The sequence below is a fragment of the Cebidichthys violaceus genome, unplaced genomic scaffold (assembly GCF_023349555.1).
Source record: "Cebidichthys violaceus isolate CVI_PGR_0920_01 unplaced genomic scaffold, fCebVio1.0.p SCAF_14, whole genome shotgun sequence".
NCBI lineage: Eukaryota > Metazoa > Chordata > Actinopteri > Perciformes > Stichaeidae > Cebidichthys > Cebidichthys violaceus.
This window is the reverse complement of record NW_027176307.1, coordinates 538,479-564,770: the sequence shown is the minus strand read 5'-3', so window position 1 is coordinate 564,770 and position 26,292 is coordinate 538,479. Positions and strand designations below refer to the sequence as shown.

General features: G+C 40.1%; 2 protein-coding genes across 3 annotated transcripts in view; both read right to left on the bottom strand.

Moving 5' to 3' along the window:
• Window positions 1-2: 2 nt before the first annotated feature.
• On the bottom strand, window positions 3-26,021 carry LOC137870904 (disks large-associated protein 2). The gene is made up of 8 exons (XM_068708365.1): window positions 25,987-26,021; window positions 12,133-12,189; window positions 7,511-7,869; window positions 5,901-5,986; window positions 5,394-5,800; window positions 4,900-4,991; window positions 3,128-3,280; window positions 3-1,356 (listed from the first exon to the last, which is right to left on the bottom strand). The coding sequence occupies exons 3-8, from the start codon at window positions 7,679-7,681 to the stop codon at window positions 1,141-1,143; spliced, it is 1,125 nt and encodes a 374-aa protein (XP_068564466.1). The 5' UTR covers window positions 7,682-7,869; window positions 12,133-12,189; window positions 25,987-26,021; the 3' UTR covers window positions 3-1,140.
• Window positions 12,136-26,292, bottom strand: part of dlgap2b (discs, large (Drosophila) homolog-associated protein 2b) — a 72,258-nt gene continuing 58,101 nt past the window's right edge. The window contains exons 5-7 of one of the 2 annotated variants that reach the window (XR_011102760.1): window positions 25,767-25,986; window positions 17,050-22,276; window positions 12,136-12,189 (exon numbers count right to left, since the gene is read on the bottom strand). Coding sequence is in view for 1 of the 2 variants with exons in the window: in XM_068708364.1 (XP_068564465.1) it covers window positions 21,465-22,276; window positions 25,767-25,986 (1,032 nt within the window). In the remaining variant the exon portion in view is untranslated. Of the gene's footprint in view, window positions 12,190-17,037; window positions 22,277-25,766; window positions 25,987-26,292 lie in introns of those variants that run through there. The other variant, XM_068708364.1, reaches the window with a different exon arrangement.

Sequence of the window (26,292 nt, the reverse complement as noted above, 5' to 3'; positions counted from 1 at the left end):
GGGGGGGGGGGGGGGGGGGGTTTAAATGAATGGAAATGAATACATGTGGTCTAGGATTTGTAGCCTTATTTTCAGATCTCAATCAGCAACACTGGTCAGCAGCTGCAGCATGCCTGGTTAAAGATGGATGGATGATATAAGTTGTGCAGCACCTCAGACACGCTGTCGAACCTTTTTAACGCCGTTCTACCGCAGACTGGCAGGAAGTTGATCGACCACGGTACCAGGTTTTAGCCACCTCCATAGTAAAAAAAGGCTGTGTGTAAAGTTTGAACCTGATCAAAAGTAATTTGTATTCTGTTCAGCAGTTAGGCAATATTCAACATATATCAAAGGCTTTTTTTTTTTTTTTTGCCTTGCTAAGATGTCACTGTGGGAAACATCAATCTCTGCTGCTGCTGTTCCTTCACACAGGGTGCTCGAGCCCAAGACCATTGTTGCTGGTGAGAAAGTCTCGAAAACTGGCACTTTGTGTTTCCCTTTGAATGTGGCACGTATAGCGTTACCCATACTCACAGTGGAGATGAAGACTGGAGTTTCAACAGTAATGGTTGTGACCAAATAAATGACTAACTTGACATAATGTTGCTGAAATAAAAAAATAAGAAAAACAGGTGAAATGTTTATTTTGGGGTATGGCAGCTCATTCTTGTGATGCAAAGAGTCCCTTTGTGGGGTTTATAGCTACACTAGGCAACTTCACTGTTCAACTGTTAGTGGCTCATGTTTAACAATCCAGCTGGCCTGTGATACATGTTTTTTTTTTACCAGAGAATACCAAAAGGGAAAGAGGAAGAAAGTCTAATGCTGGTGTGTCCCAATTTCTCAGTTTTGAGCTTCATTTATGACTTTCTGTGGGAAAACGACCGTCCACACCTGACTCATCGGACTTCTCACTCGGGGAAAGATTGGGCGCTCTTCCCCATGGCCGTGCCACATTGTCGTTTAAGCTGCTAAAAAAAGGATGCGTTTACAACTGCAACCTTGCCTAGTGTAGCTTCAGCAGGGACAACCCAGAGAATGGCGACAAATTATGAAAAAGTGGACGAGCGATGACGGAGATGATGACAGCGGGCTGGTTGTGACGAGCTGATTTTGGATGGAGGTGGACAAGAGGAGCTTAGGATGAATCCGTGGACCTCAAAGCCGTGTTTGGGCTTCAGGGATGTAGATCTCGATGCTGTCTGCCCTCTCTGTGGCTGAGTTCTGTCTGAAAGAAGCTGCTCGTTTGGCAGCCATGAGGCGTCTGCGGGCTTCCTGTCGCTGGCGGTCCTGAAGGTCCAGAGAGCGCTCTCGCATCACACCACCACGCCCCTTGGATGGCCGCTTTGGCAAAGGTGGTGGCCACTTTCGCTCCTTAGGACACAGAATGAGATGGTTAAACAAGGCAAAGGTATTATTGCAATGTATCTGACAGAACAGGATGACTCACTGGGGGGAGAAATGCAAACCAAACAACGCATCTCAATCAATGGTGTACAGCTCAAACAGTTGTTAGGAGTGACGATGTGTGCCAGATATTATAGATTAGACATCAGTTTAAATAAAGAGCGCTATCTAATCATCCGCTTTGATAAATGTTCTGCTATAAAGAAGAAGTGAAAAACACGACAAAAGTCGGCAGAAAACACTTCCTTTACACATTATAAAACTTACAGAAGCAATATTGTTTTCATTCTAGTGAGGACATGTTTATATTGTTTTATTAAATTTGGTCATTGTATATTTTCTCAGAGAGACTATTTATTCAGCTCAATATTAACCAGCAGATTGACCGGGGAAAGCATGATAAATACTGAATCAGGGCAGATCAATTAAATGCTAACAGGAGTTGTTTTCACACAGCCTTGGATAAATGTGCTATGAGCCTTTAATAATATGAACTCTTGGTGTCTTGGGTACATGTGTGTCGTGGACAGACCTAGACCACCTTTGCCTCAATAGTGAGAATTCATCATTAGAATTCTCCCCATTGCTGAGGCCTACAGAACATATAAACTGATTATGTCCACAACATTACCGTTTACAATCGTTTACCTGTGAAGGCGCTAAAACTTCACCCACACGACCCACACATCTTAACCCAGCACTCAGGAAAGCTTTTGAGCGCCAGGCAAACTGGCGTTAGTGTAAAACCGTGCTTGCCTTGAAGGGGAGAAGCCCAATACAGAGCATCTGTGTCACCGTTTGGGCTCGGCTTCATGGAGCTTGCAATGTGCCTATTAACTGCTGGAGGTAAATAACTCTCTTACAACCACAACTGTAGCATGGAGATAATTATCCGAGTGCCCTGAAGGATCTCTGAAGATCCTCATCTACGAGAAGCACTCTTACAAATGTGCGTTTATTTTCAGCTGTTGGGTATTGGCGATTTAACTGGATGGTTTGATATTCTTAATGCTTTATGTTTTTTCATTTTGTAGAGTAATATGCTTTGAAATAAAACATTTTTAAATGCTATCAATTGTATGTCAGTATCTAGAATATGTAGCCTGTGTGTATGAAGACTGATGAAGATCAAACGTTTGTCAAAACTGTCAAAAGTTACTGGACTTTACTATAAAACTGTCTTTTTGAACGCATTGTTTCAATTCACTTGTCATGTGTCACCTTGATATTTGTTTTTATGTTGCTCACTATTTACTTATTTCAGCATATGTGTCATTATTCCACACACACTGGTTCTTAAAGCAGTGTTGCATACACTACATGTGCATTTTGAAGGTATCAAATTCTGTGGAAATAATGTTGTATTAATAATTTTATATATAATCAGTGTTCTGGGCAAATAGCACCAATCGTAACTGCTGTGGGTCCCGCTTTTTTCTTCTTCTTCTTTGACAGATAAAATGAGTCCCAAATTGTTCACAAATAGAAAATAGAACTTTTTTAATTTTTTTTTTTTAAAGGAAAACATTTTAGAAGATGCTATAGCTGTCTAGGCTGAACTGGTGTTGCCTCCTAATAGTTGTCCCTGCAGTGTTAAAACAAGAATGATTAACCTCCTACTGGTCACAAGCCTATCAAAGGAAGGCAGATGTTGTTAGTTAGTTTTTCTCAAAAGCCGAGTGAGTTCATCTGGAACCCATTACGACTAATTGTAATGAGTGTATGGATCCAGTTTTACCTTCTTATCTGGGCTCTCCACCAGCTGCCACTGGTTGCTCTTGATCTGCTGCAGCTCATCAAATTTGGCAGTGACGTCATCAATGGAAAGCTGCAAGAGGTCCCAGAATCCAGCCAGGTCCTGAGATGTGGGTCTGGGCATGGCACTGGGGTCCTGAAGAGACAGTAGAATACACAATGTAGTGGGTTGTTTTGTACTCAAGACAGTGTTGTCCTTCTTTGTTATGTGCAGGATTGCAGAACACTAACAAAACTAAAGAAACTATAATAGAGAACCTTAGACTTGTACTACCTGTTCTCAACCAGCATTATACCACGTGTATCATACTTAAATTAAAAAGCAACAAAAAAAAGCGTGCATATTTACTTACATACTTAAATACTAAATCTATGTTTTAAACTGCAGCCTTAATTTTCAGGACATTTTGCTACTCATAGCCACCTCACCATTCCCACCACTGTGTGGCAGTACAGCACCAACATTGGTTCATAAACTCATCCTACTCCCTTTACTGCATCTTCTTTTTTAACAGCTGAGTTGGTCTATTGTGTGCTGTAGAAAAATGTATTAATAATTATTAAAGGTCATATTTATGGTCATATGCAGTGAGGACAGAATGCAGGACAGATGTTTTTGTAGAATTAGAAAATAATATACTGTTATTTCATTCTACTGTAATTTTGCAACATGATCTGTATAATCTTTACAATTTAAATGACAAAAATGTGATGCACTGCTGTTCATGATACCTACTGTACATAGTTGGCTGATGTTGTGCCAACTGCACACCACAGCTCACACTCATCTCATCATGCAGCCACACACAGACGTGTGCTCATTACCACAGACAGTACTAGTACTAGTACACAGAACTAGTGTGATCTTAGACCAAGACAAGGTCTGTCAAGTCAAACTTCAAAGCACGTTTGGAGCTTTTTACAGACGCATCATGCAGTCCCTCCACGGTCCAGAAGGGAAACAGAGTCATTCTCTCGTTCAGACACGTCTGAAAGCTCAGGGCAATCTCAGGCTTGTCACAGCCAATGTTGGACTTAATTCATCATCTTATTATCTATGGGGAGAGAGTGCGGCCTGAAACCATCCAAGAGAGTGCAATGCACAGAGTTAAGGCACACACACACACACACACACACACACACACACACACACACACACACACACAAACACACAAACACAAGGCAGTGAGAGAGCAGGTAGATTTCAACCACCTCCACAAGGTTTTTGCATTTCATTCAAAAAATTAGCTGCGCTTTAGTGAGGTGTGATTAAGTGCCTGCCTGTCTCTTTTCACTGTACTTTCACCTCTACTGTATCTGCAGAAACATTCCCACTCATGACACTATCACAGTCTGATATATGCTGACACTGTTAATAGTTAGCATTGGAAAAGGTCTGAGTTTCTAGTCGACATGAGGGCTAAACAGTGAGAAGGTGTGGCAGTCCATTATTCAAACTCCTGCTCAAACTGCTGCCTCCACTAATGGATAGCCTCAACACAGGTGCAGCAGCCTATTGGAATTCCCCTTTCGTTTACTGTGGGGTCAATAGCGGCAGAGGGACTGCTTCACTATTGATCTATGTGGTCTATTTCTGGAAGGCGCACAAGTGCAGCGTCAGGCCGAGCACCTTCGAGCTCTGACAAAGACAAGCCTATCAACAAGTTTAACTCTGATCGTTGGGTTTCTCCGTGTAACATATTGACAGCATGTCGGTCAATACAGTGTTTTTATTAACAGACACATACTACTCACCAGATTCTGCTGACATAGCCAGTAAAACTGCTGAAACTTTTGAGACATCAGTAGCTGAGCACTTCCCACTGCACTCCGGATTTTTCCTAGGACTGGTGGACACACACACACACACACACACACACACACACACACACACACACACACACACACAGACACACACAGAGAGAGAGAGAGAGAGAGAGAGAGAGAGAGAGAGAGACAGAAAAAGAGAGATTCTGGTTTTATGCATGACAGCTTGGCAAAGACTAACATTGTTCAGCAATGTCTTTAAGACAATCATTCACATGGATCCAATCTGTTCACAAAACACCTATCACAATTCTGTGTTTTCAAAGTCAGCATGTCAGCTAATACCATGAATGTTCACTTTGGCCGCTGTTATACATACTGCAAAAAATAAATGATAAAGCATATATCATGAAAGCATTGACCTGAGACAACAAAAGCAGCTCCCGTTTTGACAAGTATGTAGTTTCCTTCAGGACACTCACTCTCCTCTGTCAGGTCATGCTCCTCTGCTTCTCTCTCCATCTCTTTGCACCATCCCTCCAGCCGCTTGGTTTCATTGTGAAGGAGCTGCATGAACCAGCTGCCGTCCCTGCGGAGTGGGGACACTCGGCCCGTTTCGGTGCCCTCCAGACTGGGCTCAACCAGCCAGGTTTCAGGCTGTGGGCTGGGGGGCCCACTGGAGGGCCGGTAGTCCTCCCTGTAACTGAACAGGCCTTGTGTGCGCACCGTACGGATGGCCCCATACTGCGTGGGCGTGCTGGGCTCAGAGTGGCGACCGAAGCCGCCACCAAACTGCAGGCCCTTGTCCTCCATGGAGGGAAAGCCCTCCAACTCCATGTCTGCCTGCACTGCAGTGGTCACACTGTTGGAGCGCTTGAACCTTCCATGCCTAAAATGCACAAGTTACAAGGACAACGCTTAACAAATGCAACTTTAAAATGCACTATACTTTGACTATGGACACTGTTTCTTTTGTCTGAGCAACATACCGTTTGTGATCCTCCACCTGGATCCCTATAGAGTGGAATTGAGGAAGGCCTTTACTTTCAGTCTCAGAGTCTGTCACAGTTTCCACCTGGTGAATACAGAAAACAGAACACCGCCAAATCGTCATCATTAACACCTGAAACAGTCACACCCAAGTAGATGCACATCAAATGTTGTTATGTTGACTAGATTTCTTATTTATTACAGAAGATTTGAGTTTCCATCATGAGTTTTTGTCGCCTAAAAATGTCTTATTCGGTGTTCGATTGTACTTAGCTCCTCCCTCTTCTGACACTTCAGGTTGCTAAAATGCCAGGATGGCAACGGCCAAAAACCTAGATGCGATGGCCAAAATGCCGAACTTGAGGCTTCAAAGCTGCAGTTCACAAACCAATGGATGACGTCATGGTGACTACGTCAACTTCTTATATGATATAGGCCTGTAATGATGCTGCTCAAACCAACAGGTATCCATTAAGTGCCTAACAAGAACCAGAGAGGCTCACAGTCAGGAATGAATTGCCACTCACCACCAGTCCTTCAAGACGGCGAGGTCAACCAAAAGCCAGTGCAAAAAGCAGGTGTTTGAATCCCAAACAAGACCACTCTGTAATTATACACAATGATGCATAGTCTGGAGGATGCAATTCAGTGCTTTCCAAGGTTCTGACAATCCAGCGACAGCTTAATTGATTGCCTAAACCTGGTGTTACTGGTACCAGCTGCTGTGTGGGTAGTTTGCATGGATTTAAAGTTCAACCGTATCCAGAATTTTGGTACAAAGGAAACTTAAAATAGAATCATCAACTAGCTGGCTTCCGGCTGGTCAGTGTCCTCTCTAAACAGCTACATTTGCAAAAGGAACGTCAATTATTTTCGACACCATGCTCAGCGTTGTCCACAAGAGACGTCTGTGGGGGACATGCAGGTACAACATGGTCCACACAGACGGCCATCCAAAGTCAGAGCTAAGAGCTGAGGACATTTGAGGATGCAGGAGCTACCTAAGTTGGTTGGACAGTTAGCACACAAGGCAGAATCCCTATCTTGTGATGGAACTACTTCTTCAGGGATGGGCTCTTATACGATCAGGCCAAAGCTACCAGCAATCTAAAGAAGAATCACAGATCACAAACTAGAACAACACGAGTAAGAGAGATCCTCATGTTGCTCTTCATTACTGCTGCTTTTGAATAAGCCCTGTCCATGCAGCCTGACACCCCCCCCCAAAAAAAAATAGCTCAACATTGTGAAGTCTGCCTGGGGATGCGGACACAGAATAAGTCTTCAATAAAGAAACCTAATCCTCTTGTCAGATAATAATCCAATGGTGCAATGCAATTGAAACAACTACCTACAGTACATAAAAATGTGCCTGTTGAGTTCTAATAAAATTGCCGTTGTGTTGATTTAAGTTACTGAGAACTCTGAGAGATGGTTTTACTGTGGCTGGATTTTGCAGGGCACCTCTCATACATATTAAAACTCTTAATATATCCTTTCAGCCAGGACTAGATAGAAGGAGACAGATGGGATTGGTGTAATTAGCATGGAGGCTGGGTAGTGAGTGTGGTGAATGCAAAGAGAGCAGCAAATTGAGTGGCATTGTTACCTGGATCCCAATAGAGGAACGTGGGGTTTTGAGGTACTCCTCGGCCTTGGACACCAGCACCGCTTTGTCACACGTCTGGACGGAGGTGTGGCTGCCCAAAGACGCATGCCTCTTGCCTGCTGCCGACTCCATGGCCATGGTGACAGCCTTGGTGCTGTCCAGGCTGTCCATGGAGCTGTAGATGGGACGACCAAGGCTATCCGTGGTCCACAGGCCGCCCCGTGGATGCCTGCCCTCCTGGTAGGCATCTTGGGTGGACTCAGTGCTGCTCTGGGCTGTCACAGAGATAAGAGGCTTGGTGGTGGTGCGCGGGGGCACAGGAGGTGGAGTCTTCTTGTAACTGGGAGGATATGATACCGCTGGATAGCACAAGCAGGATGAGAGGACGAGGACAAGGCAAGACAAGGGTAGAGGATAAAATAAAACATGAGAATGAAAAATGTGGCCAGAAGCTGACAACGGCCAAGTGCTGCAGTTCACCTGGATCACAGTGTGTGATAGAAGAGTGTCATGGCATGATGGGAGATTAGGCATCAGGGCACTTAAGCACTTAAAGCAAGGGAAATGTAAGTATAAGGTGAAAAGCAACAGCAGCTTTGTAATATGACTGTGCTTATTGGGGAGGAGCAATGAAGGATTATGGGGAAGATTTGCTCTTTTAAGTGCAAATGAGAATCTGATGGTAATCCATCCAGATGGACCTCACAGCAGAGCTGGAAAAGAACCAACTTCACTGGCTAGATGTCTTTTTTTCCTAAGCTATGATAAGGACTAAATTAACAGTTAGTTGCTCAGCATACACATTTTGAAAATCCTGGTAAATGAAGATGTCTCTTTTTTAATTGGTTACAATAAATGTAAAGTAAGTTTGCGCCATCATTCTAAAGAAAATAGCATCTGTTCGTTCAGGTCTGAGCACAATGGATGATATCCACAATCCCCATTTGTGAGTTAATTTCAAATGTTAACCTTAAATCTGCATGAATCATGCAAACCTTCTTAACAAGTATAAACTGTGTCAAGACTGTATTGTAATGGCCCTTATGAGCATTCAGCTATTCACCCCTACAGTGTTCTGATCAATTCATTTAGTCATTCTCTTGTGAAGTCTCCTATTCTTTTCCTCATTTATTACATGTATACATTTCTATAGTAAAATACAATATTCATCAGACTAAACATTGCATTACTAAGTATGATTGTTGTGCTTTACCTATTCAAACACATGCTGTATACTGGTGTAAACAGGTGCAGGCAGAGCCACCCACACACCCACACACACACACACACACACACACACACACACACACACACACAAACCACTTTGGATTACAGGTAATTAAGTGCAATAAGAAATAAGAAACCACAGGGATCTCTGTTAAGCTAAATCCAGTCACAGACTTGACTTCCTTCCAACTTGAAGGGGCTGCAGTTCTGCAAGACACAGTGGGTGGATACCAAAATGAAAAGAGCACAGTGACTCAGGCAGCACTCAACTCCACACGTTCTATTTTTACACATTCTACCAATTTGACTTACTTTCAAAACTGAAAATGTTACAGATTGCTTGTTGGTACCAGATACAAAGTCAGTGACATGAACCTCTACATGTTCCTATACCTCCAATATCTGTGTGTCTGGGTTACATTGCATTCGTTGGCCAATGCAACATATTAAAGTCAGGTCACTCAGGTGGTTTTTTGACATGATTATCATGTGTAAAGAACAACCATCAGGATGTTAAAATAAGTCCATGTCCATGGCTTTTCTGAAACTTTCTCACTTTTCAATTATTTTTTTAAAAATATCAAATTAGCATTGTGTTTTTAATCAGAGATATCTGATCATAAAGCTGTAGTAGTAAATGATATGAACATTACAATAAACTCAATCTTTTTAAAGACGTGTAAAACATACACCTAACTTGTTTGTTCTATGGAACCTCACCTTGTTTTAAAGAAATCCATCCTGGCCAAAATGTATCATATATAAAGTACAGTATATTTACTGTAATATCTTTTATGAAGTATGGCCGAGTTGCGGCCAGTCCATATGAAAGTGATGAATTGGGTTTCTTGACTACTTTGGAGCGATGAAACACAATGTTTGACCTAATGGTGGCGCTACATGAAAGGTCATAGTGTCTCCAACATTCGACTTCATAGTGGAGATGTGCTGTGAGACTGGTAACAAACAAACAAACAGTGAGGTAATGATAAGACTAAATTAGCCTCATCATCAGACTGGAAGTTGAGTCAGCAGTAGTTCTTCTGCAGTTCATTCATAAATGTTATGCTTGCCTAAATGGATTGACATTTGCGAAAACATTTGTTTCATTAGACACCTACATTTATGTGCTGGGCATAATTACACAATAAGGCTGATGTTGTATAGTGAAGATACTTAATTTGCTGACTCTTTCAAGGCTGTCAAACCACCACATGATAATATTTTGAGAGAACTGCTCTACTCAATCTGACCAAAAGAAACAACAATCACAATGTCTTGCAATAATGTTGACCGGACACCAGATGTCCTCCTATAGACTGTGCAAAGTCCCTGAGAACAGCTGAATTGCACTCTGCAAAAGTGTCAAAAGTACATTTATTGAAGTTGTATATTTACTCAAATAGCATACTTGAGTTAATTTCTCTTGCTACAGCACTCGCTTTACTTAGTTTACATGCGTGGGTCCACATCCTTAAGCCTTAAAACTTTGTGAGATCAAAGCTTATGGTCTTCTGTACTGACATGTCCCGCTCTCTAAGACCTACAGTTGAAGTAAATGCTTGATAATGTTGAGTTAGTATACAGTTGAACACAAACAATCTCCAATAAGAAAAATTAAAAGGGCAACAAAGTACATTTGTAGGGTTCCTGTACAGCGGTTTCCCTTCGAAATGCTGCGGCTTTAACTCAAAGTTTGGCTAATATACCCTGTCCTTTGTGTAGTCAGTTAGAACTCGCTGTGTTTGAATTTGATTGTTTGGTTTAGCACTGCTGCACTGGGCAGTCTAGTAAACAGACCCACACACTGGACGTGCAGCCAGACTAAGTGCACCTGAATGTCACATAATATTGTGTTGCTGCTCTGCTTAAAAGCTTTTGCAGTTTTTAAAGCACACAGTAAAGACCCTGGTAGCTTCTGCCTTCAAAACAGGCATTTTGACACATCATCTGCAGGGACACGCTTCTGCATCAAAACACAAATTAACCCACCTACCTACTGTTTATCCTCATGTAATCTCCTCCCTGTCCTCACTGAATATCCCATCTAGTTACTTTCTGTTGCCATTTCTAACTTCATCAACTCTCACAGTGAATCAATAGCGTGCCTGACACTGGCTCATCATATCACAATGTCTGCGGAGCAACAGACGACTGCCTCCAGCAGCGTGGAATTGGTGTTGGCTCCCAGCGGGGGCCGCGGAGCAGCAAGGTGGAGCTCTGCTCCTGGCCGGAGGAGGAGACGCTGCTGCCGGGCGCTGAGGCCTCCTCCTCCTGCCGGAGCTTCCAAATGCAAGTCGAAGGTGGCAGCGAAGCCAGAACTGGGTCGGTACGCGGCGGACTGGTAGCTGCCGGAGGTGTTGCTGGAGTCTGAGTTTAAGGACTTTCTGGTGAACCTGCATGATTTCATCTGGTTTTTGTGCAGAATCCGACCCGGTGGCGCATTGACAAGCATTACGAAAAACTGTATAGAAGTAAGCAATGTTCTCGCTAACGGTTTTGTTTACTTATAGGTCATATAGAGGCATCAGTATTAAATTGACACTGTTTCACAACCAGTTAAAAGTTCCTCGCAGTGACTTTAACCTTGGCTTTTGGACTAGCATATTTCAAGTCAGGCGGCAGCAGCAGGGGGCGCTGAAGAAACTGCAGTCAGGCAGGATAGTTTCCAGGAGCCTTCAGAGAATATATAGGAAGTCACAGGAATATTTACATCCTGTTAGATCCAATTTGTAGACTACTTGTACTTTTCTAGACTATGTTCGGAAAATGTATAAATATATATATTTGGAAATGTATCAGCATTGCATTCTGTCCTTTATTCTTCTACCTTGTAAATCACAAATGTAATTGCTGCTCGTTTTGATAATACCATATAAATAAATATAATAAATTCTTCTTCTTCTTGTTATTATCATCATTGGTTTTTTTTATCCACACAAGTTTGTTAACAGATTAAACTTCCATTGCACAACATGAGCAATGAATGTTACAATTACACAGAACAGTAGGTTTTTCTATTGCGTCTGTTTGTTGTCAAAACTAAGAGCCAATCAGCTCTTTGGTCAGGTGACACCAGGCGTTTCCCATCGAGACCTGGTTCTTGCAGTCGGTAGAAAGCGACTGCTGCGCCTGCCTTTTAAAAAAAATCGTTATCGTTGCCCACACGTGCATGACGTCAGAGAAGTTGGGATCAACTCAGACAGAAATTTAACCGGTTTACGATGTGCGCGGGAATTGGCTGATCTCGAACCGGAAGCTAATAAATTCGATTCAGCCTCCTTCTTTACTTCAGCAAAAGTAGCGGGACCCCCGTCATGGATGTATGACTGCAACTGAAATGTAGTTTGCTGCTAGTATGGAGGAAGACAGAGGAGATGGAGACGGGCTGGTACCTGGAGGTGGATGAGCGCGGTCCACACTGCAGGAAGTAGGGAGACGAAACTGAATCCCTGCAAGGAGCAAGCAACACCAGTTAGAGAGGAAACACGCAGGTACCAATGCACACCTACAGTGAACCTTTCTATACCTACCATAGCTAACTCCAAGAGGTCTAACGCTCATTGAAACATATTGACAGAAATCTTTCTTAAGGCCTATCCGGTAGTAACAGTAAGTCAGTAACAGGCAGGGAGAGAGAGAAACACAGATATGCTCAATTTATTTTAGTGTTAGAAATGGGTCACATCAATGTGTTTTTTCCTAAATGTTGAATGTGCATTTGGCCTATTACGATTTCATACAAGTGAGTTACTTTTACAGTAACAAACTCTTAGTCACTGATTCACCACATATAGAAAAAAAAGAGAAATGCTCATTTCTGGGCAACAGCCGTTATCATGCATTTGCTGTGTTTCTGTCTCAAAGTGCAGACAAAACTTGCAACTTGGGCAATGCTCATGGGCATCGATGCTGGTGGAGGTGAAAACAAAACTTATTGGCAGGGGAATTTGAATGCATTTGTCTAGACTTTGTACTTCTTCTCTTTTGCTTCTGCTGTAGATAACAATGTTATCCAAAAATGTCTTTCGGCATCATATAACCAATGGTAAAATCACAATTAAAAGGTTAAAGAAGTGGCAAAAGATGATCCAAAATGGACCAAATTGGGAAATAAATTGGAAATCAGCTTTATTGTTTTTAACAAAAATAAATGCTAATGCCTTTTCGAAGAATCAATGTATTCCAAGGTTGTTAAGAATGCCCATCTGCATTGCCCTCATATGTTGATCATGTATCACTATCTTAAGATCAACCCTTACAAATCAGGCACTAGATAACATGCATCATCTGAATCTGAAAACAGACAGCTACACATAATCTTATTATACATATAAGACATAGCAGACATTATCGAAACATAAATATGAAACTCAACTCAAATTTGAAAAATTAGGATTTAACAAAAACAATTTAAATTGTTCCAATTAAATGGTTCTAACTGGCGAGATAATTCATATTTTCCAATCTTTGGATATTATATTAAGAAATATTCAAAACTCAAGTATTAATCTTGGTTTATTATCAGTACAGTGTGTCTCCTGAGAGACGCACAGAACATTGCAATTTTTGGAGTATAAGGCCAAAAAAATGTCATGTACAGACAAAGACTTAGAAGAAGAGACACAGACAATCGTTCCAATTAACTACTTAATTAGCCACTCCACAACTGTAGGAAAATGACACAAACATGAACAGGACAATTTCAGTCTCTGGCAAGTGGCATTTTTTGTAGATCTAACATAATTAAGGGTTAGATTGAAGGCAAACAAAGACAATCAGACAAAATGTGCTGAGAGACCCAGACATGTTTTTAAACGTAAAATCAAGACAGTCTATCTATTTTTATTTTTTTTTTAATTCTTGACTGCCACTGGTGATGAAAAAAAAGTAGTATATTGAAAAGTGTTGCATGCTGTACTACAGCATGTGGAGTTCCACTTTTCACATTCCCATTTTTTTTAAATATTATACCAAATAGGTATGACCACAGCACTTATATTTATAGCCAGTTTACTTACTTTGTGTTTGGCTGCATGAGCTTAAGCCGTACTTTACATGAAAGGCAAGTACCTTGCTGCACTTAAAATACATGTCATTATGATAAGAGCTAATTGATAACGTAGGCGCTATGAAAACGATGGTACTTACATTGACTTTATGTAAAGTGTGACCTAATATCATTTCATAAAAGCTTTGGTGCAGAAAATAAGAAACAGACCTTCCCTCTCGTGCTTTTTCAACAAGGCCCCTCAAACCTTTTTCTCCTTTGTGGCCAAGACATAAATTTCAGAAAAAAGCGTTGCAAAAGTTCTGACTGCGTCTCCTCCCCGTCCGACTCCCTCCATTTGTGCCAGAGGCTGTTCTTGCCATAGTTGTGGACTCAGACTGGCAAAGAGGCTGGTGAGATGCTGATCTTACTCGGGTCAGGATGGATTGTGGCTTAATGGCGTGCAATGTCTGACGAGCTGCATACATGAGCATGGGGGCTGAAGATGTAACAAAGTGAATGTCTCTCAGGATTTAACGTAACACTATCTTTTGTTTGACTTCAGACTGTATTAATGATGACTGAGTGACTATCTAGCTTCACTCCATTCTAGCAAGGATACAGAAAAAAAAAACATATTTGTATTTTATCTTCCATTTATTTATATTCTAGTACTTATATTGCAAAATCATTGTAGTCTAAAGCCTAAGAATCATGGCCTACAGCTTTACCTAGTCACATTATGATTATCTCCCTCTTTAAAAAGTTGTTCTCTTGGAGCAGTGTAAGGACAAACAAGTTGAAAGCATTGCTTCTATTTTACATAATTGCATAATTGTTGCACGTAGCCTACTCTAATGTTTAATCGTTAGGCATCACAACATCCTTAATGTAAAACTAACTTTAAAAAAGCATGCATTCAGTGATTGCTGTAGATCTTATATTGTATCAGTAAAATGTCTATTCAGCGATACACTCCAGGATTACATTAAATATTGCTTGTGTACAGAAATTGACATTTCTTTTGAATTTTTTTTCCTGCTCACCTTAATGGCATTTTATTTGGTTTGCATAAAAGATGCATATCACCACAGGCAAAATAAATGACTGTGTTTAGCTAAAAGAAGATTGACCCAACCATTGTGAAGATATGTCCTCAGGCCTAGGATTGAGCTTGAGTATGGCACTGATGGTTAGCAAAGTTGGATGACTGGATGGATCTAAAAATGGATAGATGGATGGATGGATGGATGAATGATTTGACATAGGACAACTGGCAGGACTTGAGGGTGTGTATAGGTCAGTGATTCCAGCTGATTCTGCTGGATTTATCAAATTTCGAAAGTAGGTTTGTGTAGCCCCTTTTTCAAGAGTCGCACAACAAAACAAGCATGTTGTTCATAGCCACATACATATATACATACAGTGGTGATGCCCCCATGGATGCAAGGTGGATTAACCGTTTATGTATGAAATATCACAACAAACCAATACAAATCAATGGGCCGAAAGTATTATTTCAACAAACTTTCATAGAAATCCACCAAAACAGGTAAAGGAAAAGTAACTTAAACAAAAAGCCCCTAGGGGCTGTAAAGTTCATTGTACCCTATGATCATATTGGACTAAACCAAGAACATATTGCGAGCATTACCAAGAGTTAAAATGATATGCATGTCTAGAATGTGGGACTAGAAAAAAAGCTAAAGAGTTGTTCAAATTAAACATGGATTCACCCTCTTGAAGAACTGAATGTTCTTGGCAAATTTTATTGTACGCTGCCTGTTAAGTTAAAATATTTTGTGTGTGCAAGGATAACATTTAGGTCCGAGAGTGGCACTAGAATAACATTCATCCGGCTCAATAGTTCATCCAATTGGAGTGATGTGCTCAGAAAATGTGTACACATCATAGTACACATCATAGTACACATGGGAACTTTGGCCTGGTGGTGGCACTATAGGAGAGGTCATGGGTTCACCCAGAACTTTAGGATTCATCCATTTGGGGATTTGAATCTCAACAAATCTTTAATATCTTCTTTATTATGTTGCATGTTGGGACAGATGAAACAGCTGACAGACTATTGGATATCACCATTCATTGATTCTGCTGCTAGTTGGGCCATTAAAGTGGGTTTGCTTTATTACAGCAATGGCAGCTGAATATAAACGTTGCTGATAAATATTAACATTTTATTATGAACATATCTTTATAAATATAATTTTGGCGCACACAATGTGCATAGTTTGTGATAGAATTGCATGTTTTAGACAAGCTGTGTGAGACCATTCATAGAATCAATAACAGCTTCCACATATGATACTATACCTACAAGTATATTACTGTATGTAGGATTGTCTGTTAACAAGGTCCATGTTTTAATTACTTTAGTATGCCGGAATCTGCAACCATCTTATACATTTGAGTTTAAATCCATCACCCACCACCTTTTAAAATTAAGTTTGAGTATTGGTAGTAGTATCTATCCTTCCCTCTTAACAAATGTTAGAAGAATATGCTGAATATGAAATACCATCAGTGTCAAAATCACAAGTACTGAAAGCCACTAACATGAATACAGAACCAAAAAAGTATTTTTATACATCAACAACTGTACAATTTGAGTATGAAAACCTGATTGATATCATCTAAAAGCGGCATTGATTTGTGCTGGTTTGTAGAACAAAGCTGTTATGTTGGTCATAACCTGCCTTGCTGCATGCCAGGATATTTAAAATAAAGACACACTACTGTGTGCTGATTTTATTCCCCTCTGTTCGCTTAAAGAAAATGTATACAATGGTCAAAGCAAGAGGGTGAATCACTTCTGATACCAATGGATTTGAACAGAACAGTAATATAAATCATAATAAATCAAGACAAACCGACTAAATATTTTCATGGATTTTGTAAAATGCTTCATGCACATCTCCGTTAAAGTATATACCAGTTGTGCAGAAGATATTTTATTCTTGTGTCTTACTGTTTAAATGCAGTAGACATTATACAATAAATGCCAGTGTGCCAACACAAGGCCAACATGTGGGACAGTAGTCAACAGATGTTCTACTTTTCTACTTTTGGTTTGTTAAACTTATCTACTACTAACTAATCTTGAAAATTCCACTAAATTCAATGTGGAAACGGATGAAAACATTTAAATAAATTATACATACTTAGTGAGTATGACAGCATTTTCAAGTAATGATAGATCTTATTTTTGTGAAAAATGTTAATGAGTCAGACAAAATGTATGAAAAAGTGTATTAACAACATATATATAAAAAAAGAGAATAAATCGGTTCCCTACCAGACCTACCGTACTCTCTACGCCCCCCAGCTAAGCTACGGACGCCTAAAATGGGGGAAAAAAGAAAAATGAAACAAACAAACAAAAAGGTGATAGCTTAGTAGAAAAGCAATGCATATTAAGAGGGTCAAAGTAAAAGACACTGCGCCTGGCCCATGCTGTGTATTTGCGGTGTGTGAAAGTGTGTAGTCCTCCCTATGGACACAAAAGATATTATTGATGCGATAAGTCATTTTCATCTTTTGATGCCATTGTAAAGCTATGACCCCCATTTTTCCATTTAAATTACCATAAACATAAACATCATAAACATTTTAATCCATTGTTTTATATCAATATATGAAAAATACATAAGGCCAATAAAAGTTGTAAATGAAAATTCACAAGAAACACCCGCATTAAGCGAACAAAAAAAAGAAGAGCAAAAGTATCACATACTGGTTTCATTATTTTTAACAAAATAAGCATAAGCTAACAAATGTAGGCTAAGCTGTGGTTTTCAAAAGGTGCCTCATAATTTTGACAAAGTCTGATTCACTAAACAATTCAGTCTGAGATCCCTGAAAATTGCGACATGATTGATGCAAAACATAGTAGCATGTTTTCTCCAAGAAACCTTGAATAAATGCAGGAAGAGAACATAGGGGTAGAAAAGGATTTATATTCAAGCAGTGTTACAGGTTCAGGTGAGATCAGATTCCATCCAAAAACCTTTGTCCTAATAGCTGGACGTCAGAGTTGGCACAGTTGTTGCATCAGATCTCTGGATGACAACAAAATGTAAACAAAAACTCATGGGGTAATTGACTACATACCGTCACATATAAGGGAGACAATTCAGATTTTTTTTTCTTACAAATAATTATATATTTCATTACAGAAAATATGGTTGCATGGTTAAAAAATAATTGTAAATACCCTTTGTCTATTTCCTCTTCAGTCTTTGTTAAATGTACATCTTTTAGGTATATATTTTTAAAATAATACTTCAATATCTGTGTTTTGCTACATTTCAACTTGTTTTAAGGGAAGGGTAAATTTCTTTGGGCTAAATGATGAAATGATAATAACACACTGGATTCATCTTTTTTTTAAAGCATGGGTGAGTTCCCTGGGATCAATCAATCACCAGTTTGCTGTTCAATTAGATATAAATTTAGAAACATTTTAAGCATTTGTACAGCATTTCCAATTATTTTATCATAGGCTTTGTTTTCTAATTTTGCTGTACAGTTGTCAGTAAATTAATTGACAATAAAACACTTATGATTGTTTTTCTTTTGTGTATGATGAAAGCACACGGATGCTACCACTATGCAGGAATCTCAAGAATCTCACCAACAAACTCTTTGATGCTAGTATACATATAAGCTAAAATGGGAAAAATTTAAATGAAACAACTGTCTGCCAGGAAACACTAAAACAACCTTAAGTGTGGCCCCCTAGCTCATGCAAAAATAATAAAATTAAATAAATATTCTTTGAAAGAAAACAAAAAAGAGCCACAATTATTTTCTGAAAACATCATTCCATTCCCGGCATTGATGGCTCGAATGAAGGTATAACATAAATACCTAATATCAATAACTGCAAATATTTAGATGACGTAAAATTACAACGAAGAACAAAGACTTGCATAGAATGAATGGATGTAAATTGTGACATCATGATTGACCAGTCTTCAGCACCTTTTAAATAAGTTTGCATTCCCCAAACAATGGGAAAAGATATAAGTAAGGAATGCCACTGCAATCCCCTCTTAATCATTGAAAACGCAAAAAAAATGAATACAAGCCTTTCCTAAAAAAAAATCATATATACTTTTTATATATATATATATATATATATATATTATATTAAAATGGTGATATGCTAAATGTTCTCACAGTTGTATGCCTTTCACTAAAATCAGTTATGATTTATGCTAACCGAACCTTTGGTTGGTCAATAATGAAAAACTCAAAATTGAGTTTGTTTGGGTTTATAACAACAATACATAGAATATAAGCTTTTTTTAAAATTCTTATTCTGTATTGCAAATGATGGCAAATGGCAATAATACATTGGAACTTATTCCTTACCTATTATTCGTTGTACCAAAACCTCAAGTTCCCAGTTCCGAGCAAAACATGCCTAAACAGAGTGTTCCTCTGTAACACATATATTAGATTATCAAGGCAAATGAATCATGTATGTAGGCATTTAAGCTCAGGTTTAATGAGTTTCTGCAACATGTGTGTGGGGCGGAGCTACTGCAATAACGACATTAATAAATAAATGTCTGCCTCTCTTTCTTCCGTGGCTTCCACTTTAATTTTGATCTTACCTCTAGTACAACCTTTTGTATGAATATCATCTTTTTTCAAAATGCCACTTTTTCTGCAAGTATTGTCCTTTGGCCGTGCAAAGGGGGAAGAAGATCCACTCTCTTTATAAAGTGAGAGATGATGCCTCTCCTTTGTTAAAGGTCCTTTTGAAGGGTTCACATTTCAGTCAGGGGTCTGATACATACAGGCTTCCCATGGTCCTGTGCTGCAGTGATCGTCCAAAGATAAGTGCTGTCAAGCTGGGAGATGTTTGTTGTTGGCCTCAGTATTACAGTAACTTTGGTACGCCATGTTGGTGCAATGGGACAGTGGACTAGATGAGTGGTTGAGGGGAATGCCAGTGGCTCGTGAGCAACTATTATACTATGAATAACAGACAAAATGAGCAATTGGCCAAATACAGCAGATGATTGAGGGCTCCCTGTCATTATGGTTTTACAGGAGCCCAGCTAAGCCGTCACTAGTGAGGCGGTGTTAGTACATTCAGTGGTACTATACTGAACCTCTGGGAACACGTCAGAGAGGTAGAGGCCCTCAGTGGCTCTGATTGTCTACTTATAGGGACCAATGTTTCTCTGTTATCTTTCAGCAGTGATGAACCACCCCAGCATGAAAAAAATTGCATCGTTACTAGAGAAACGTGGCATTTAAAAAAGGTGAATATGGTAGAATTTAGTCCAAATCTCTTCACATCATTTTCCAAAACACTAATTTTCCTTTTCGTCTAGAATAAAAATGAACGGATAGGTAAGACACTTAACCAAACATTTAAGAACCTCCAGTCCCCACTGCAAGAAAAACAATAGTCGAAACACTGGTATGAACTACCAACTTCCCTTTTGAGGTGCACAAACAGCCAGATGATGAATATGATGAAATAAATGAGGACAGACCTTGAAGACTGGAGAAAGTGCTGTGTTTGGTTTAGAACCACAATTACTATTTGAACCCCTCTCAACGCTGTCAGAAATGGGTGTTAATAACTGCAACAGTACAAGTATTGAATATAAGTTTCTCTATTTACAAAATGGTACATTTATATACATATACACAGTTTGAAAATGAATGCAGTTTGTGCAAGAATGAACTGAAGCCAATACATTCATACTTCCCGATCACTGTGAATCTCCCTTACTGTTTCCTCTTCACACGCTGTTAGACTTAGTCTAGTCGGTCACAACTGATTCATCGTAAACAATTTCAGCCAGGGACTAAGTCCACAAAGCCTTGAGACAGTGTCATCCATCAGTATTCCAGGATTAGGCTTTCACAAATGTTAGAATAAGTTGTTGTCAGCACTATCTCATTTTTTTTATTTTTTATTATCAAATTATTACAGTTACTTCTTTACGCTGTGTGGTTCACCAGTTCTCCATTGAGAAAACTTTTGCAAATTGGAAATTTTCAAAATGCCCATTTTAACTGGACCTGGCTACAAGATGGATGAAGGCAATGGAAAAGGAATGCTTTGATTAGAATAACTAAAAAAGTAAATCATATATCAATATATTCATAAATAATGTATTCATCTTTAATGCATTCATTAAAAAACTAGGGTTTATAAAGTTATTCACAGTATTTTTTCAGTATACTCAGGTGCTTAAGAGACTGTTTCTACAGGAAGAGAAACTGGAATGAACATGAGCTATTTATTTTGAGGAAACAGACCCACTTATGCGTCACCTCACAATGGCTGATTATTGAGTTTTATCATTAAGTGACCCTCAGATTGCCGACCATATTTACTTGAATTGACTTTTTCTCTGAAGGTTGGGTATTTAAGACAGCGAAGGGAAGATGATGCTGCACTTGTTGGCACTTGAGGATCTGAGCATAAGCCACATTCTCTCTCACATTCTTATGTCACCTCATTCTGGTGTACAACAAAGTCATTCTCTTTTAATCCATGGCTAACCAAGACACTTGTTGAAAGATTGCTTGAACAACACTGTGACCTGTTCAAGAGATGACAGACTCTGTGTCTGCATAGAGTAAAGGGACATCTAACAACAGCTCTGCCCTGCCTTTCTTGGTAAATGTCAGGTTTTCACCCCGGCTTCCTCATCTCGCTTTACAGGATGCGTAGAATGGGAATGATTAGAATGACATAGACAGATATGACATGGGCCCACTGGTGTACTTCCTGCTCCACAGTTCTAGACTGGCGCTTCTGTGACCACCTGTGTGGCCACCTGTGTCTGGCTGCTTCTGGGCCTTTTGCTTTTTGTTGATCTCCCATGGGAAATCCTCTATTGGAAGTGGGCTGGCAGGGCTGCCTGATCCCTCTGGCGTGCTCTCGGGGGTTCCCTCTATGATCTCAATTCGGGGGGGGTCCATCAAATCCATAATGCTGAATGGTGCTGGCTCTGGTTGGCACATCACCGACTTGTCCTCTTTATTCTGTCGAATGGACCAACTTGAGCCTGCTTGAATTCCTATGGACACTCTGTCGTCCGTTTGCGTGGTGCTGTCGCTGCAAGGCTCCCGGCAGAAAGTCCACATGTTGTAGCACTGAGTAAAGTTGAAGAAGTTACTGTTGAAAGTCTTCAATTCCCCGCAGACATCTCTACGCAGCTCCGCCAGTTCATAGCGCATCGCTGAGATTTCGTCCTTCCACTGCATGTTGAAGGCAGCAACCATGTTAGCAGACTCTTTAAAGGCCTGAAGGGCCTGAGGGACCGGCGGCTCAGAGGCTATGGGTGAGTCAGAGGGGACCCTGTATGAAGGCGGGGATGCCGGTGGGACGGAGATGGCTGTTACGGTGGAGCTAGTACTGTGGTGGCTGCGAGCAGCAGCAGTCTCTCTCTCCAGCCTCTCCAGCTCCACATAGGCAGAGGAGCTAGCACCGTCATCATCCTCTATCATGTCGTCATTTAGTAAAGAGATCCCATCCACAACATCATATCCCTCTGGAAGACAAATTTGAATATGCAGAAAGAAGGACATTCAAAGTGAAAGGAACAGCTGGAGTGAGATTTGATTTGGATTCTGAACTAGAAAATAAACACATATCTATGGAAAACATACAGTATGCGAGTGGCAAGTTTGGTTTTAAGATTTAAGCGATTAAATCGGGGATGAGCACTCACCACTGACTGGTGTGCTGTTCAAATATGTCTTCACCAGAGTAGTACAAAAAGCGAGAGGTAACTGAGTAGTGTCATAAAATCACACAATTACAAATGCAAAGAAACTCTCTGTCCATTTGTGATCAATATCTAAGTGTATTGTTTGTGGAGTTCATAACATCTTTTGGGAAGTCAGTAAAATATTTGGATGAACTTTCTGTGGTGTTCAAGTGTAGCATTTTATGGAAAATACAAAATGGGTCAGCTCCAAGTAATAGAGCTACTTCCTGCCAGAGCCAGTACAGAATATACAGCACCTTTTTTTTTTTAAATGGGTTCTTGAGTGCCTTAACTTAACTAAGACAATACTTATTGTCATTAAACTCACATACTGTAGGCTTTTCCCAATGTTTTTACACTGCCTTCTCAGTCATCTCAAGGCTTCTTTCCATCTTTTCACTGCACAGCACAGCAAAGAGTGGAATTAAACATCAAATACATCAATCATTATCAAATCACGAATCCATTTTCTGAGAACCCTTTTCTCAAAACATATCTAAAGTGATTATTTTGTGCCATTTTGTGCAAAAGAAAAGATGTAAAGGGAGTAAAAGAATCACAACCCACTGGGTCAAGAAGCAGATATGAACCCTATTGAACATATCAGGTCCAAGGTGGCTGATTAGACCATGTGGAGTAAGTAACCCGGGGAGGGGAGGGGTCTCTCCCCCCTTCGGGGCTGCACCAGGGAGAGGCTGCAATCCCACAGTCAAAGACAGCTGACAGACTCAATGCCAAGGGTTAGACTGCCACATGTGGCCTTTTTTTTTAAAAGAAGTCAAATTTCCATGGAAAGAAAAAAAATAGCGTTCACACATTTACAGCAGACGCATGCTGCTCTCACAAATGATTGGAGACAGTGGCAATGCGATAACATTCAGTGCTATTTTATGGTTGCCATATGAAAACATTCTGAAAAGTTTGGGAAGTACATCTCTCATACATTTACACTTACAATGTGGTCTAAGCACACTTAAAATAGAGACATGGTAAACAACTCACAAAAGCCAGCATCACATTCATCACTGTAATCAATATTCAGAGGTATCAAGGTTTAAAGAAGAAATTTTAAAAGTCTGAGTTTTTGTGAGTTGTTTGGAACCGTGTTTGCTACTTAGGTTAACATAATGAGATATTTCTACCAACTATGTATATAAATATATATATATATATATATAAACTCTATGTATCTATTATTTTTATTGAGAAGGCAGTGCAAAAACACACATATACATAGATATATGTATGCGTGTCAACATTAAAATACCTGCAACAATCATCACTGATGCCTCCAGTTGTTCATTCCACCTGGTTATCCTTCAAGAGATGGATGGTCAAATGGAGAGGGGTTTGCTGCTCGTCTGCCCTATGGAGCAGGATGGGATCCCTTCCCCACTCAAGGGCCCACTAGCCTCACACGGGGTTTGGTTCATAAGCCGCTTACAATTCAATTATAAACTGGAACTGAATACTAGCATAAAAACATGATTCCAGGAATCAATGTTTATCTTAGCCAAGGTAGCCTGGATAAGTTACTTAATTAGTTATTTAATTAACAGTGCAAAGAGTACACCAAAGGAGAAATATAATTTACAGTATGGCTTGACTGGGAGGTGACGGTACTGTATACAATTAATCGCCATCCAGGGAACCCTTCCGCTGGGTTGCTATAACCTTATCTGACATATTATAATTGATGCATCATGCCAATCTTCAAAATACAACTTCAAAACATATTGTACAGTCAACTGCTTGTTTTAGTCCACATAGAGCTGACAGATTTGGAGCAGAGAGTTAAATGAATAGAGTTCAGCAAATAAGACAGTGGGATTGGAGAACACTCCTTTATCCTCAGTACTTGTCACATCGAAGAAATCGTAGATGGAAACCCAATTGAATATGAAAGGATTCCAAAAAGAAAAGTCCAGATTGCAGAAGAAAACAAAATCCACAAAATGAGTAAAAGTGCAATTGTCTCCAATATTCAATTGACAGAAAAGTGTACAAAAACAATAAAAATCCAGGTCATAATATTTAAAAATGCACATAATTAAAGAAAAATGTTTCAATAGGGTTCATAGCTTTACTCTTGCAGGTAAACATCAAATGCACTTAGTGAGGGAGTTACTGCGAAGACTGCTTGCACAAAGAACCTGAAATGCTAATTTGATATTGCTTGCACTGTGTCGCACAAAACCTTGACATTCTTGCATGTTGTATTAAAAAAAAGCAGCATATAGGACATAGAAATATGCGAGTCCATAAACAGCATGTGCTGTTCTCCGAACACTTTGAGTCTGGTTCCACTGTCATATTGAAATTGTGGCTAAAAGATTTAAATATTAGTCTGTTGAATTTGAAACTTTCAGTTGATGACGACACTTCTTAAACTTTAGGAAGTCCTCTAATAAACTTTTCATACAATTCATTAGTTATTTTGTCTGAGACGTTGCGTTTCATACAACACAATACAACAATACTGCAAGTGATTGAAGGTTGGAGTTCTCAAACTCGAATGTACCAGTAGACGGTTCCTTTGTGCAACCAGTACGTGTTCTAGTCTCTAGAGGTTGTTGACTTACCTTAAATCGGTTACAAGATTGTGCTTTTTTTTTTATTTTTTATTTTTACGAGGTCAATGACCAGATCAGGTACAAAGCATATGCTAATGTGTTGGTGCAACAGAGCAGGGGGAGGACAGGCGGAAGGCTTGTGTCCTCGCAACACAGATATGTCAGCGACCTACCGCTCCCCTGCCCCCTGGCCCGTTTCGGTCTTCACCCCTCCCTAAGTAACTCATACGCTTGGCACAACACATATATATAACACCACAGTTTAACATGCTTAGGGATAAGGCCTGTTCCTCTTAGGCATGCCATGGTGTGTCGCTGTGCTGTGTTGTAATATTGTGTACCGTGAGCGTGTTTTTTGGCATCTCAGTGTTTATGCGACCCTCCCACCCTTCATTAGTCTACAGCTTGGCAACACCACAAGTGACCAACCGGAAGCTTGGCTAATGATGCGTGAATCGTGCAAAGTAACACACAAGCAAATCCATCTAAACAATTTGGAGTATGCAGAGGCAAAAACAAACACACGCACACCATAGCTTCCAAAGAAAGAAATAACTGGGATCATTCAGCCCGGCATCGCTGAAGCTCAAGGGTTCCCCACTGTACATATGCAGGTATGTCCAGTCTGTGCGCATGTATAGGATGTATGAGGATATGTAGTCTAAGCCCTCTCTCATTTAGGGGGGGGATTGTTTTACCTGTTGTGGATCTGAGAGTTGAAGTGACAGTGGAGGATGTCATTGAAGGCAAGCAGTCGTCATCTTGGGAATAACCGGCCTGAATTGCACGGAGGTAACTGTGGCTTCGAGTGCGGAACGAACCAGGCAGGTCCAAGGCTTCCATGGCCTGGGATTCTACTTCACTAAAAACGGACTCGCAAACTGACTCAAACTGGCCATTGATCTCAGTCTCACTCACCTGAGAGACAAAAACAGGAATAGCAGTCCTTAATTTTTCCTCGTCCTTTCTCTTTCTCACTTTGATTCTTCCCCTTTGCACAGCAAATATGAAGGAGTGTTAGCGTAAGGAAATGCCACTGTCATTCCGACCTTAAACTGAATAAATGTCAAGATCAAATGAAAAAAGGCAGATGACAACAGGAAACAATCAGAAAAATATTCATATTGTGTTAAAACATTCCATTCACCTCATACCCCAAAACTAAGATGTACGCTGCAGTCTCAATTCTTCTTAGCTCTTACAAACATTCTAAATTCTTCTAGC